Source organism: Papio anubis, chromosome 5 (assembly GCF_008728515.1).
Source record: "Papio anubis isolate 15944 chromosome 5, Panubis1.0, whole genome shotgun sequence".
NCBI lineage: Eukaryota > Metazoa > Chordata > Mammalia > Primates > Cercopithecidae > Papio > Papio anubis.
In genome coordinates, this window is record NC_044980.1 from 64,483,553 (window position 1) to 64,497,612 (window position 14,060).

Here is a 14,060-nt window from a genome sequence, read left to right on the forward strand (position 1 = left end):
AATTAAGTAGTTCTGTTAACAAATCTTCCATAAAGAAAATAAAAGGCAAGTTACTGATCGGGAGATTTTATGTGTAATATCTAGACAATAAAAATATATAGAGAACTCTTGCTGATAAGTCAGGAAAAGATGAACACCTAGTAGAAAAAATGAGCGAGAAAAAAGAAAAAAAAAAGTATGGCTAAATGTGAATATGTGTTGAAATGGTCAGTGCATGACTCTCAGTTATATTATTGTTAGTTGAAATTTATTTTGTGACCGAGTCTTGCTCTATCGCCCAGGCTGGAGTGCAGTGGTGCAATCTCAGCTCACTGCTGCCTCGACTTCCTGGGCTTAAGCGTCGTACTGAGTAGCTGGGACTACAGGCACGTTCTGTAACACCTGCCTGATAATTGAAATATTTTTTAATATAGTAGTTCTCACTTTGCATAGGACTATGTTAACTGCAACTTGAGCTTATTGGAGCTGTGTCTTTGCTTTATATGACTTTTGGTTACACAGTACCCTGCATAGCAAGGCTTGCCTATATAAATTTTAATGAAAGCTAATTCCTAAATGTTACTATTATTTTACGCATGTTTGATTTGTGAACCATATTTAATAATTTCTCATTTTGAAGCCTTTTTTTTTTTTTGAGACAGAGCTTGGCTCTATCACCCAGGCTGGAGTGCAGTGGTGTGATCACCTCCCGGGTTCAAGTGATTCTTTTGCCTCAGCCTCCTAAGTAGGTGGATTATAGGCCTGTACCACCATGCCCAGCTAGTTTTTGTATTTTTATTAGAGATGGAGTTTAACCATGTTGGCCAAGATGGTCTCAAACTCCTAGCCTCAAGTGATTGACCCACCCCGGCCTCCCAAAGTGCTGGGATTACAGGCGTGAGCCACTTTGTCCGGCCTTCGTTTTGAAATTTCTTGAGCATGTTCCTAAACGTGTAAATTTGTGGCTGCTGCTTTCTCTGGAGGTACAGTTTCTGTAACATGGTGCAAGATGGATCATAGAAAAGCCAGTATAGCAGTTTGTATTATTCTGTAATTTGAAGCAGCATTTTGCAAAATGGTGATTTTGTGTATTTAAAATTTTTTAAAATAATTATTATAAAATATATATTATTAGGAATTCTTTTCTCTCTGATATATTTTCACTTTTTTAGTAATCAACAAGATGCCGCATCAGTAGCAACTGAGTCTTCGGAATCGAGCACTTCAGATTTGCCTTCATTAGAAGTTGGAATTAGAGCATCGTGTGAGGTGAATGATGCTGAGGGTAGTTGTACAGAAGAAAGAAATGTTGACCTAAAAAATAATTCACTGTGAGTATTTTATACGATAGGTGATAAGGTTCTTATTTATAAAATTTTGATAAGGTTCTTAAATGATAATAATGTTGCTTTATTTAGGGATTCAAGGGGACTATTAATACATAGTTTATTAATAGTTGAGGGAATCATTTAATATGTAATTATACTGTAGTCTGTTCAGAGTGTAACATCAGGTGTTTTTATATTTAATTGTAGAAAGATTCTCTTTCATATTTGTTGTATAATATATGAATTTTAGGAAGGTGGTAACTTACGAAATTCGAAAACAATTTGGAAGCCTAAATATTTGCCGTGAGATTTTACTTTTGCTTGGTTTGAGTTATTTTTTATGCCTGGTGTCAAAATAATAGATTTTAATATTGGTGATTTCAAGGAAGTGTATCTTCCAGTATGTAGATACTGGTTAAATTAATATCTTCTCAGGAAATGATTAAAAGCGTCATAAAAATCTCCCTTTGAAGAGATATCTGAAGGTTTTATACTTCCTTTTAATCTTCCTCATAATTCCTCATCTCATATGGGCTTAAAAGCTATTCAGTTTATGGGCTGGGCACAGTGGCTTACACCTGTAATCCCAGCACTTTGGGAGGCCGAGGCAGGCGGATCACAAGGTCAGGAGATGGAGACCATCCTGGCTAACATGGTGAAACCGTCTCTGCTAAAAATACAAAAAATTAGCCGGGCGTGGTGGTGGCACAGGTGGCAGCCAGTGTGCCTGTAGTCCCAGCTACTCAGAAGGCTGAGGCAGGAGAATGGCGTGAACCCAGGAGGCAGAGCCTTCAGTGAGCTGAGATCACGTCACTGCACTCCATCCTGGGCGACAGAGCGAGACTCTGTCAAAAAAAAAAAAAAAAAAAAAAAAGAAAGCTATTCACTTCATCAATTCTTATTTTTCAGTAAAGTACTGTCACAATGGAAATCAAACTCTTAAAAAATCAAAATGTCAGTTAGTCTTTGAAATAGACAATACATTCATAGGGTTCAAACATCAACAAGTATAAAAAAGGTATGATTGAGCTCTCCCTCTTAACCTGTCCCGTTTCACTCAAACAAATAATCCATGTTATTTATTTCTTATATTCTTTCAGAGATTAAAAAAATACATTCAAGCTAATACAAATTTATATTTTTTGCTCTTGTTACAAACCTAATGATACTATATATAACATTTTGCAGTGGTTTTCTTCTGTCTTCATATTCTTATGTAGTAACTCTCCTTGTTCTTTTTTTTTTTTTTTTTTTTTTTTGAGACGGAGTCTCGCGCTGTGTCACCCAGGCTGGAGTGCAGTGGCGCGATCTCGGCTCACTGCAAGCTCCGCCTCCCAGGTTCAGGCCATTCTCCTGCCTCAGCCTCCGAGTAGCTGGGACTACAGGCGCCCGCCACCACGCCCGGCTAGTTTTTTGTATTTTTAGTAGAGACGGGGTTTCACCATGTTAGCCAGGATGGTCTCGATCTCCTGACCTCGTGATCCGCCCGCCTCGGCCTCCCAAAGTGCTGGGATTACAGGCTTGAGCCACCGCGCCCGGCCGTCCTTGTTCTTTTTATAGCTTAATAGTGTTCTGTATATGTATGCATCATAGTTTGTATTACCAGTGCCCTATTGACTGCTATGTAGGCTGTGTTGCTAAACAGTGCTTATAGTCTTGCACCTCTATCTTTTTGCCTATATACAAGTATATAGGGTAAGTTCCTGAAAATTGAATTGCTTGCTGACAGAATGTGTGTGTGTGTATACACACACTCACTTACACATTTAAATATTTATGATTTTTTTTTGAGACAGGGTTGCAGGAGTGCAGTGGTGTGATCATAGCTCACTGCAACCTCGACCTGGTCCCAGGTTTAGGTGATCCTCTCACCTTGGTCTCCCTAGTAGCTGGGACTATAGGTGCTCACCACCACATCCAGAGATGGAGTCTTGCTCTTGTCACCCAGTCTGGAGTGCAGTGGCACCATCTTGGCTCACTGCAACCTCCGCCTCCCGGATTCAAGGAATTCACCTTCCTCAGCCTTCTGAGTAGCTGGGACTACAGGCACATGCCGCCATGCATGGCTAATTATTGTTATTTTTAGTAGAAACAGTTTCACCATGTTTGCCAGGCTGGTCTCGAACTCCTGACCTGAGGTGATCCACCCACCTCGGCCTCCCAAAGTGCTGGGATTATAGGTGTGAGCCACCGTGCCCGGCCTTCCCATCATCTTAATCTTACTTAATATTTCTTAAGTTTTATTCTCACCGTATTGTATTGCATTTCATCTTATCCTCCCTGTTATGAGTTGCTACCTTCAATATATGCCAAAATCATGTCTATTTTGAAGTTAGTTTCTGGATTTTAAATTTGTTTCATTTATCTGTTTACTCATATATTAGTACCACACTGTTTTAATTACTGATGATGAATAGTATATTTTTAATATCAGATAGAACAAATTAGTCTCTCTAAGTTTTCTTTGCTACTCTTGTTCTAAGTAAGCTCTTAAAGGAGTTCTTCCTAGTTCTCAGTAGGTTATTTTAGAAGTTCATTTGGACATGACTGCATGTTTGATACTATTTAAATAATGTTAATTTTTCAGGGAAATTGATCAAACAGAAAATGTTAAACCGATGTTGAGAGGTCGCTTCCAGAAACCCAAACCCAATTTGTCAAGGGCTGGGAAGAAATCGGTTCTTTCACAAGGCAAAACAGAGGCAGAGAGCAAGAATTCACATTCAGAAACTTCAGTTGAAAAGGTATGGGGTAAGAGACTTCACAGAAATTAAAATTATAAAAATTTTCTTTAAATAGTTGGGAATAAAAGTTTTTGACTTGTAATTACAAAGTAATGTTACTGATATTAAAACAGATACAAGAACTTACATTAACATTAGATTTGTTCCTATCTTAGTCTCCTGTTTACACGTTTTCTTTAACCTGGTATATAATCATTTCAGATATCCTCAGTGGTGATAAATCTATCGTCTGTTTACTTATATAAAATTTTTATTTAAAATATTTCATAAACCAGCTATATATTAAATTATGCCCACAACGTTCTCATCCACACATAGGCAGTCACATTTCTGTTTGTCTTTTACAAACTGTTTGTTTTTTCTGAGACAGGGTCTTGCTCTATTGCCAAGGCAACAGAGTCCAGGAGTGCAATGGCACTATTACGGCTCTCTACAGACTCAAAATCCCGAGCTCAAGTGATTCTCCCACATCACCCTCCCCAGTAGGTGGGAATACAGGTGTGTGCCACCAAACCCAGATAATTTTTTTTTTTTTTTTTTTTTTGAGACAGAGTCTCGCTGTCTCCCAGGCTGGACTGCAATGGCGCGATCTCAGCTCACTGCAAGCTCCATCTCCCGATTTCACACCATTCTCCTGCCTCAGTCTCCTGAGTGCCTGGGACTATAGGCGCCCACCACCATGCCTGGCTAATTTTTTGTATTTTTAGTAGAGACGGGGTTTCGGTGTGTTAGTCAGGATGGTCTTGATCTCCTGACCTCGTGATCTGCCCGCCTCAGCCTCCCAAAGTGCTGGGATTACAGGCGTGAACCACCGCGCCCAGCCTGATTTTCTTTTTTAAATTAGCAAAAATTAGGAATGGAGTATATGTGCACCAGGCTGGTTTCTAACTCCTGGCCTCAAGTGATTCTCCTGCCTCAGCTTTCCAGAGTGCTAGGATTATAGGCATGAGCCAGCTCACCTGGTCAATAAATGTCTTTATTCTTTTTCTTTCTTTATTTCTTTTTTTTTTTTTTTTTGTGATGGAATCTTGCTCTGTCGCCTAGGCTGGAGTGCAGTGGCACGTTCTTGGCTCACTGCAGCCTCCACCTCTCAGGGTGAAGCAATTCTCCTGCCTCAGTATCCCAAGTAGCTGGGATTACAGGCACGTGCCACCACACCTGGCTAATTTTTGTATTTTTAGTAGAGACAGGGTTTCACCATGTTGGCCAGGCTGGTCTCGAACTCCTGACCTGATGTGATCCACCTGCCTCAGCCTCCCAAAGTGCTGGGATTACAGGCATGAGCCACCATGCCTGCCCTCTTTTTTTTTTTTTTTTTTTTTTTTAGATAGGGTCTCGCTTAGTCGCCCAGGCTGGAGTGCAATGGCATGATCCTGGCTCATTGTAGCCTCTGTCTCACAGGTTCAAGCTATTCTCGTGCCTCAGCCTCCTAAGTAGGTGGGATTGCAGGCATGCACCGCCACGCCCAGCTAATTTTTGTATTTTCAGTTGAGACGAGGTTTTGTCATGTTGGCCAGGCTTGTCTTGAATTCCTGACCTCAAGTGATCCATCCATGTTGGCCTCTCAAAATGCTGGGATTACAGGTGTGAGGGCACCATGCCTGGCCAATAACTTTATCTATGTATGCACACATTTCTATAATTTTTAACCATTATGTGTATAATATTTGAAACCTTTTTCTTTTCTTTGTTTTGTTTTTGGGACGGAGTCTCGCCCTGTCGCCCAGGCTGGGGTGCGATGGCGTGATCTCGGCTCAGTGCAACCTCTGCCTCCTGGGTTCAAGCGATTCTCATGCCTCAGCCTTCCAAGTAGCTGAGATTACAGGCGCACACCTCTACGCCCAGCCAATTTTTGTACTTTTAGTGGAGACAAGGTTTCACTATGTTGAGCCACTGTGCCCTGCCAAATCCTTTTTTACCTGGCCACAGTGGTGCGCACCTGTAATCCCAGCACTTTGGGAGGCCGAGGCTGGTGGCTCACTTTAGGCCAGGAGTTTGAAACCAGCCTGGCCAACATGGCGAAACCCCATCTCTACTAAAAATACAAAAAATTAGCTGGGTGTTGTGACACACGCCTGTAATCCCAACTACTCGGGAGTTTGAGGCAAGAGAACCATCTGAACCCAGGAGGGAAGAGGTTGCGGCGAGCCAAGATTGCTCCACTGCACTCCAGCCTGGGCAACAGAGCGAAACTCTCAAAAAAATAAAAAATTTTTAAAAACTCTTTTCCTGTGAAACTATTAATTTACATTTTTTTGGGTCCAATTGATCTTTTTAATAGCTATATCATGTTAACATGTTACTGATTTACCTAATCAGTTTTCTACTAATGGATGTTCAGATTGTTTATATTTTTGTTTATTTGTTTTTTAACTCTTGTACAAGAAGCAAACAATGTTGTAAGTAAGGCTTTCTCAAGGAAACAAAGTGTAAATTTCTACAGACTGGTGGGATTGTTGGGTCAAATAATGTTTTAAATATTTTTATGATTCTTGTTATGTGTTGTCTTTTGTTATTTGTTATTTTTATTACTTTAAAAATTTTTCTGATATGTCTGAGTCTCCTTAATTGTTATGCATTGTCAAACTGACAGTCATAAATAATGTATTTACATTGCTAAGTGAATCTTTCTGTTTCCTTATAACTTTTCCAGAATTATATTGTTACAATTTTTTTTTTTTTTTTTTGAGACGGAGTCTCGCTCTGTTGCCCAGGCTGGAGTGCAGTGGCCGGATCTCGGTTCACTGCAAGTTCCACCTCCCGGGTTTACGCCATTCTCCTGCCTCAGCCTCCCGAGTAGCTGGGACTACAGGCGCCCGCCACCTTGCCCGGCTAGTTTTTTGTATTTTTTAGTAGAGACGGGGTTTCACCGTGTTCGCCAGGATGGTCTCGATCTCCTGACCTCGTGATCTGCCCGTCTCGGCCTCCCAAATTACTGGGATTACAGGCTTGAGCCACCGCACGCGGCCTACAATTTTTTTTTAACTAAAACACTTTTTAAGATGTTGGTTTGCTTTTTACTGTTTTGTGAAATATCTTTTATCATAATCTTCATAGTATAGTTATATCATTCTAATCTTATGTTTATTGAATTCTAGAAAATTTGGAAAATACAGATTCATGTAAAAGTTAAAACAAAAATCACTTGTAATTTTTTTCTTTACCTTTTTTTCTTTGAAATGTTGTAATCTTGTTTCTTTTCTTTTTCTTTTTTTTTTTTTTTTTTGAGGTGGAGTTTCACTCTTGTTGCCCAAGCTAGAGTGCAATGGTGTGATTTCGGCTTATAGCAACCTCCGCCTCCTGGGTTCAGGCGATTCCCCTGCCTCAGCCTCCCAACTGGCTGGGATTACAGGCATGTGCCACCATGCCCGGCTAATTTTTTTGTATTTTTAATAGAAACGCGGTTTCACCATGTTAGCCCAGCTGGTCTCGAACTTCTGACCTCAGGTGATCCCCCGCCTCAGCCTCCCAAAGTGCTGGGATTACAGGCATAAGCCACCATGCCCAACCATTCCTTCTAATACTTGTAATTTCATTATTTACATGCAACCAATCTTTTCACATATATTGTTACATATTTTCTTTTACACAACTGAATCATGGTTTCAATACAGTTTTGTATCCTTTGGTAATTAACATTTCAGAAATATTTTTCTGAAATATTTAGTGTGATTCCATTTTTGTTAAAAAAAAAAAAATGTACACCAGGTGTGGTGGCTCATACCTGTAAGCCCAGCCCTTTGGGAGGCTGAGGTGGGCTAATCATCTGAGCCCAGGAATTTGAAACAAGCTTGGGCAACATGGCAAGATCCGGTCTGTACAAAAAATGAAAAAATTAGCTGGGCATGGTGTGCACCTGTAGTCCCAGCTACTCAGGAGACTGAGATGGGAGGATCACCTGAGCCTCTGGGGTCAAGGCTGCAGTGAGCTATCATCATGCCACTGTACTCTAGCCTGGGCGACAGAACGTGACCGTGTCTCAAAAAAAAAAAAAAAAAAAATTTCATCTGCATTTAGGATTCTTAGAAAATCTCATCTAGTTAGAAGTACAAAAAATGAAGTTCTTATTTATTTATTTATTGAGATGGAGTCTCACTCTCACCCAGGCTGGAGTATAGTGGCGTGACCTCAGCTCACTGCAACCTCTGCCTCCCGCATTCAAGGAATTCTCCTGCCTTAGCCTCCCAAGTAACTGGGACTACAGGCGCATGCTGCCACGCCTGGCTAATTTTTTGTATTTTAGTAGAGACAGTTTCACCATGTTGCCCGGGCTGGTCTTAAACTCCTGAGGTCAGGCAGTCTGCTCGCCTTGGCCTCCCAAAGTGCTAGGATTACAGGCTTGAACCACTATGCCCGGCCAGTTCTGTTGTTTTAATTTCCATTTATTTATTGCAAAGTTTGAACTTTTTATGGTAAGTAGATAAATTGTAGCCAATTAAATTCACAGGACCACCTGGAAAAGGATAAGATGAATACATTGGACATTTTGAGAATGGAGACTACGGAGAGAGAGAATCCAGAAGCTGAAACTGTATCTATGTAAGTATTCAGGAAATAGTAAAAAAAAGTAACTCTTAGGAATGATGGTAATAATTTGTTTTCTACTTAATAAGGTCTGAATTTAATTTTCAAGTGGCATACTTTAAGTTCGTTTTCAACCATAGGTGGTTTTGAAACATTAATAATACTCTCTCTGCTTGATATTGCTTCTATGAATTTTTTAAGTCTGTTGAGTTAGCCATTACATTTGAATGTTTATAATATGTGCTCCTGGATAATTTTATTTATAGTAAGAGATTTTAAAAGGGAATATTTAACTTGAAATGGAAATCTAAAATAGAATGTGAATCTGACTGGTGGATTCTGGGCTGTTCCAGGGGTTACCATTTATACCATGCTTTGGGACTAATCCCCTGGAGTTCTACAGTATTCTATAGTATCCTTAGTCAGGAGTAGTATTCTATGCTTGACAGATGTAGATTTTTCCAATTTTGTAATAAAATTCTATTTAAAAGTGCTTTTTCAAATGGGCTTTTCAGGATTATGTCTTTTTTTCTTTTTCCTTTTTTTTTGAGATGGAGTCTCGCTCTGTTGAGTAGTGGTGCTGTCTCTGCTCACTGCAGCCTCTGCCTCCCAGGTTCAAGTGATTCTCCTGCCTCAGCCTCCCAAGTAGCTGAGGTTACAGGCGCCCACCACCACGCCTGGCTAATTTTCATATTTTTAGTAGAGACAGAGTTAACCATGTCGGCCAGGCTGGTCTCGAACTCCTGACCTCAAATGATCCCCCCTGCCTTGGCCTCCGAAAGTGCTGGGATTATAGGTGTGAGCCACTACGTCTGGGAGGATTATGTCTTTTCAGGAAACTTGTGAATTATTTCATATTCCACATGTTTTACTTATTCATGCCAGGGAGAAGGAAATTGGTGACTTCAAAATAAACATTGATTTTATTTCTTTGTGGTTCTAGGTTGGGTGAAAAAAATTGTCTGCAGGAAGAGAGTCAACTAAAGGCTTTAACACCTGCAAAAGTGAGGGGCCGATTGCAAAAGCCAAAGCCAAATGTAGGTAAAGCTGCTGGAAGAAAAGAAATTCACATGTCACAGGAAGAAATTGGGGCCAATGTAGAAAAGAATGAAAATGAATCCCGTGCTGATAGAGATGTAAGTACTCTGATTCCTCCTCACATTTTTGTGAAGTACGTGAGCCTTACTTAATATAAGCTTCCCTTCACCCACATACATGCTTACGTACATACATTCATACATATATACATATGTTTATTTCTGACAGAGTCTCGCTCTGTCGCCCAGACTGGAATGCAGTGGCACGATCTTGGCTCACTGCAACCTCTGCCACCCAGGTTCAAGTGATTCTCCTACGTCAGCCACCTGAGATCGTGCCACTGCACTCTAGCCTGGGTGACAGAGCAAGACTCTGTCTCAAAAACAAAAAAATTCCCATGATCTATAATGTTTTTGTATTTTTAGTTGTGTGACTACAGGCGCACACCACCAGGTCTGGCTAATTTTTGTATTTTTAGTAGAGACAGGGTTTTGCCATATTGACCAGGCTGATCTCGAACTCCTGACCTCAGGTGATCCACCCACCTCAGCCTCCCAAAGTGCTAGGATTACAGGCATGAGCCACTGTGCCCAACCCCTTTACCCCCTTTTAAAAACAGTACTGCACAATTTGTGTGCATCATTTATTAAATTTGTGGTCAAAATCTTATAGCCAACAGCCTTGCTAGTTGTAAAGCCATTTTAGATTTTGGGCATTTACATGATAAATAATCTGTTTCACCTGACCTCATATTTGGACTTGCTTTTCCCTATCACTTAGTGGATGTTTGAATTAACCTTCTCTTTTGAAGAGATCAGTACATATGTGAGTTTTAACATTGGCTTAAATGGCATAAAATGTTAAAAGCTCCCTATTAAGATACAATTCCAAGAACAAAGACTGTGAATTTTGGATTATTTACATAGTCTTTGTGATACAGATAAAAGTTGGCATATTTTGAGATTTCAGTTTCTTACGTTATAATTCCCATGGTCTGTAGACCAGGCATGTTGACCTATGCCTGTAATCCCAGCATTTTGGGAGGCTGAGGTGAGAGGATTGCTTGAGGCCAGGTGTCTGAAACCAGTCTGGGCAACATAGTGACACTCTGTTTCTACAAACAGTTTTTTTAATTAGCTGGGCTTAGTGGTGTGCTTCTATAGTTCCAGCTACTTGGGAGGCTGAGGCAGGAGGATCAGTTGAGCCCAGGAGTTCAAGCCTCCAGTGAGCTATCTATAATTATGCCATTGCACTCTAGCGTGGGTGACAGAGTGAGACCCAGTCTTAAAAAAACTCCAGCTGGGCGCAGTGGCTCACGCCTGTAATCCCAGCACTCTGGGAGGCCGAGACTGGCGGATCACGAGGTCAGGAGATCAAGACCATCCTGGCTAACATGGTGAAACCCTGTCTCTGCTAAAAATACAAAAAATTAGCCGGGCGTGGTGGTGGCACAGGTGGCAGCTGGTGCACCTGTAGTCCCAGCTACTCAGGAGGCTGAGGCAGGAGAATGGCGTGAACCTGGGAGGCGGAGCTTGCAGTGAGCCGAGATCGCGTCACTGCACTCTAGCCTGGGCAACAGAGCAAGACTCCGTCTCAAAAAAAAAAAAATTCACGTGATCTATAATGCAATTATAATAATCAAAATAATTCAGAAAAATAGACCCCACAGGGGTATTTCTAACAGATGAAACCAAGACAGTTAACTTGTTTTTTGACTGGGAGGAGAGGAATGGGACTTTGAGATATCCTAAAAGGAGTAGCTCTTGAAATTTTCTAAGATAGCTAAAGAAAATACATTAAAAGTATTTTAAAGTCACCATTTTATAATTTTGAATTTTTTTTACCATTTTATACTTAAATTGGACAACATTTTCAATGAAATCTGTTATGCCTCATTGTGAAACCTAAAACATTAGAAAAATGTGTTTGTTTTTAAGACTCAACGCATGGAAGATCAATCATGTAAAGATTTTGAAGAGGAAGATGTCATATTACAACCTGAGAAAAATGATTCTTTTCAAAATGTGCAGCCAGATGAGCCCAAGGTTCTTAATGAATGTCTAAGGTAAGCATCATTTTGTTGATTATATCATCTTTGGATTTTGTAAGAAGTTTTAGAACTCAATGAGTTTTTTAAAACAGAAGCAATTTAGATGGATTTGTTGTCTGCGTATCTAGTTATATAACATTTAAAAATATAACTTCACCTTTCAAGAAAGTTTATGTTGTAGGCTTAATTTCTGTGAATTTCTCAGATGGTTTGAAAAAAGCTACTCATCATAAATTAGTACTTGAGTTAACATGAATAGCCTTATCACTTTATTTCATTTTATTTTACTTTTTATTTTTTGAGATGGAATTTCACTCTTATTGCCCAGGCTGGAGGACAGTCTTAGCACACTGCAACCACTGCCTCCCAGGTTCAGGTGATTCTCCTGCCTCAGCCTGCTGAGTAGCTGGGATTACAGGCGCCTGCCACCAAGCCCAGCTAATTTTTATATTTTTAGTAGAGACAGGATTTCACCATGTTGGCCAGGCTGGTCTCGAACTCCTGACCTCAAGTGATCCACCTGCCTTGGCCTCCTAAAATGCTGGGGTTACAGATGTGACCCATCACGCCCAGTCAGCCTTGTCACTTAACACGCGTATTAAATTATATGTTTATGTTCAAATGTAAAATGCTACTTACTTTTAAAATATTTGTTTCTTTGGAATTAGATTGAGCACATATTGCTTTTATTTAAGATTTCTATATTTTGTTTAAAACTTATGTATAGAAACCCATACTGCTTATAGCCAAAGCCTTTTCTATTTTTTATTTCTTCCTTGGAGGGTACCAAGCCAGGCTGATGGAATTACTAGTATACTATTTCAACTTTTCATTTTGGAAATGTTTAATGTGCGCAAAAGCGCAGTAGTGGACTCCCATATACCTGCTGTCCAGTTTCAATAATTAATATTTTACCAGTCTTTACATTTAAAGACTAGCCTATGCTATAATTTCTTACAGCTGTGTTAACCTGTTTAAATAGTACCTAGCTGGGCATGGCAGCTCATGCCTATCTAGCTACATGGAAGGCCGAAGGAAGAGACTTGCTTGAGCCCAGGAATTAGAAGCTGCAGGGAGCTATGATTGTGCCACTTTCCTCCAGCCAGGGCAGCAAAGTGAGACAGACTCCTGTCCCTCCAGAAAAGAAAAGTACCTAACCTGAGAGTGAAAGCTAGGTTTCCTGAACTACTTTAAACATCTTTATGGGAAGACAAAAAAATTTATTTATTTCTTGTTGCCTTCAATATTCCTTTGCTTCTTATTCCTCCCCACTGCCCCAATTATTTTACTAATGTGCACACAGTCTCTAGGTAGAAGTTTGTATGACTGCGTTGCTTGTTACATATCTCTGATATGGATTTTAATTACAGATAGCTAACAAATTATTCTTTTTATTTATATTTTTTCAGTTTAAGCTAGAGTCTTTTAATAGATACTGTGGCTAAGTAGAAAATTAAACTTTCCTGAATGGCCTCTGGGTTTTAGAATGCTGGTGGACATTGTAACTAATATTCAGTGTGATCTCAACAACTTTCCTCTCCATGGGTAGTGTCATTTCTGCTTTGTCATGTGATCTTTCTGGCCTTTGAATCTCCAAAATCTTCAAAAGCAATTCTAAGATTCTGTGTTTTATCAAATTATACACCTATCTATGTCTATCAGAAAGTTTTCTCCCTCCCCTACTCCAAATATGTTGGCCTGTTCAAGATGCTATGTATGAGAAAGAGATAGTAGGAAAACAGTCTCTTAAAGAATGCATTAAAAATTCTTTAGGCTGGGCATGGTGACTCACACCTATAATCCCAGCACTTTGGGAGGCTGAGACAGGAGTATCACTTGAGGCCAGGAGCTCAAGACAAGCCTGGACAACATAGCAAGACCCCATCTCTATATAAAAAAGGTACTTTATTAGATAAATTAGTGAATATTTCTTTGAAATTTAATCTTCTAGGTTAATTTTGCATCTTATCTACTTCATATAAATATTTTAAGATTTTTGTCATGATTGGTGATGTTCCTTTGGAGGTTTTTTTATATATATATATATATATTTGAAACATATATATACACACATTTATATGTTTGAAACACACGCAGACACACCCTTTTTTTTTAAAGACAGGGTCTTGCTCTTGCACCCAGGCTGGAGTACAGTGGCGCGATCATGGCTCACTGCAGCCTCGACCTCTTGGGCTCAATTGATCCTCTTGCCTCAGCCTCCCAAGTAGCTGGGACAACAGGTGCATGCCACCACGTCTGGCTAATTTTTAAATTTTTTGTAGAAACAGTGTTTTGCCATGTTGCCCAGGCTGATCTTGAACTCTTGGGCTGAAGGGATCCTCCTTCCTCAGCCTCCCAAAGTGCTGGGATTATAGGTGTGAGCCACCGTGCCTGGCC

General features: G+C 40.0%; 1 protein-coding gene across 9 annotated transcripts in view; it reads left to right on the forward strand.

Annotated features, from left to right (window-relative positions):
* BDP1 (B double prime 1, subunit of RNA polymerase III transcription initiation factor IIIB) overlaps window positions 1–14,060 on the forward strand; it is a 114,484-nt gene that overhangs the window by 39,100 nt on the left and 61,324 nt on the right. For all 9 annotated transcript variants that reach the window (XR_002522584.2, XR_002522585.2, XM_021939436.2 and 6 more), the window contains 5 exons: window positions 1,152–1,310; window positions 3,895–4,051; window positions 8,499–8,590; window positions 9,519–9,711; window positions 11,551–11,678. Coding sequence is in view for 7 of the 9 variants with exons in the window: in XM_021939436.2 (XP_021795128.2) it covers window positions 1,152–1,310; window positions 3,895–4,051; window positions 8,499–8,590; window positions 9,519–9,711; window positions 11,551–11,678 (729 nt within the window). In the remaining 2 variants the exon portion in view is untranslated. The remainder of the gene's footprint in view (window positions 1–1,151; window positions 1,311–3,894; window positions 4,052–8,498; window positions 8,591–9,518; window positions 9,712–11,550; window positions 11,679–14,060) is intronic.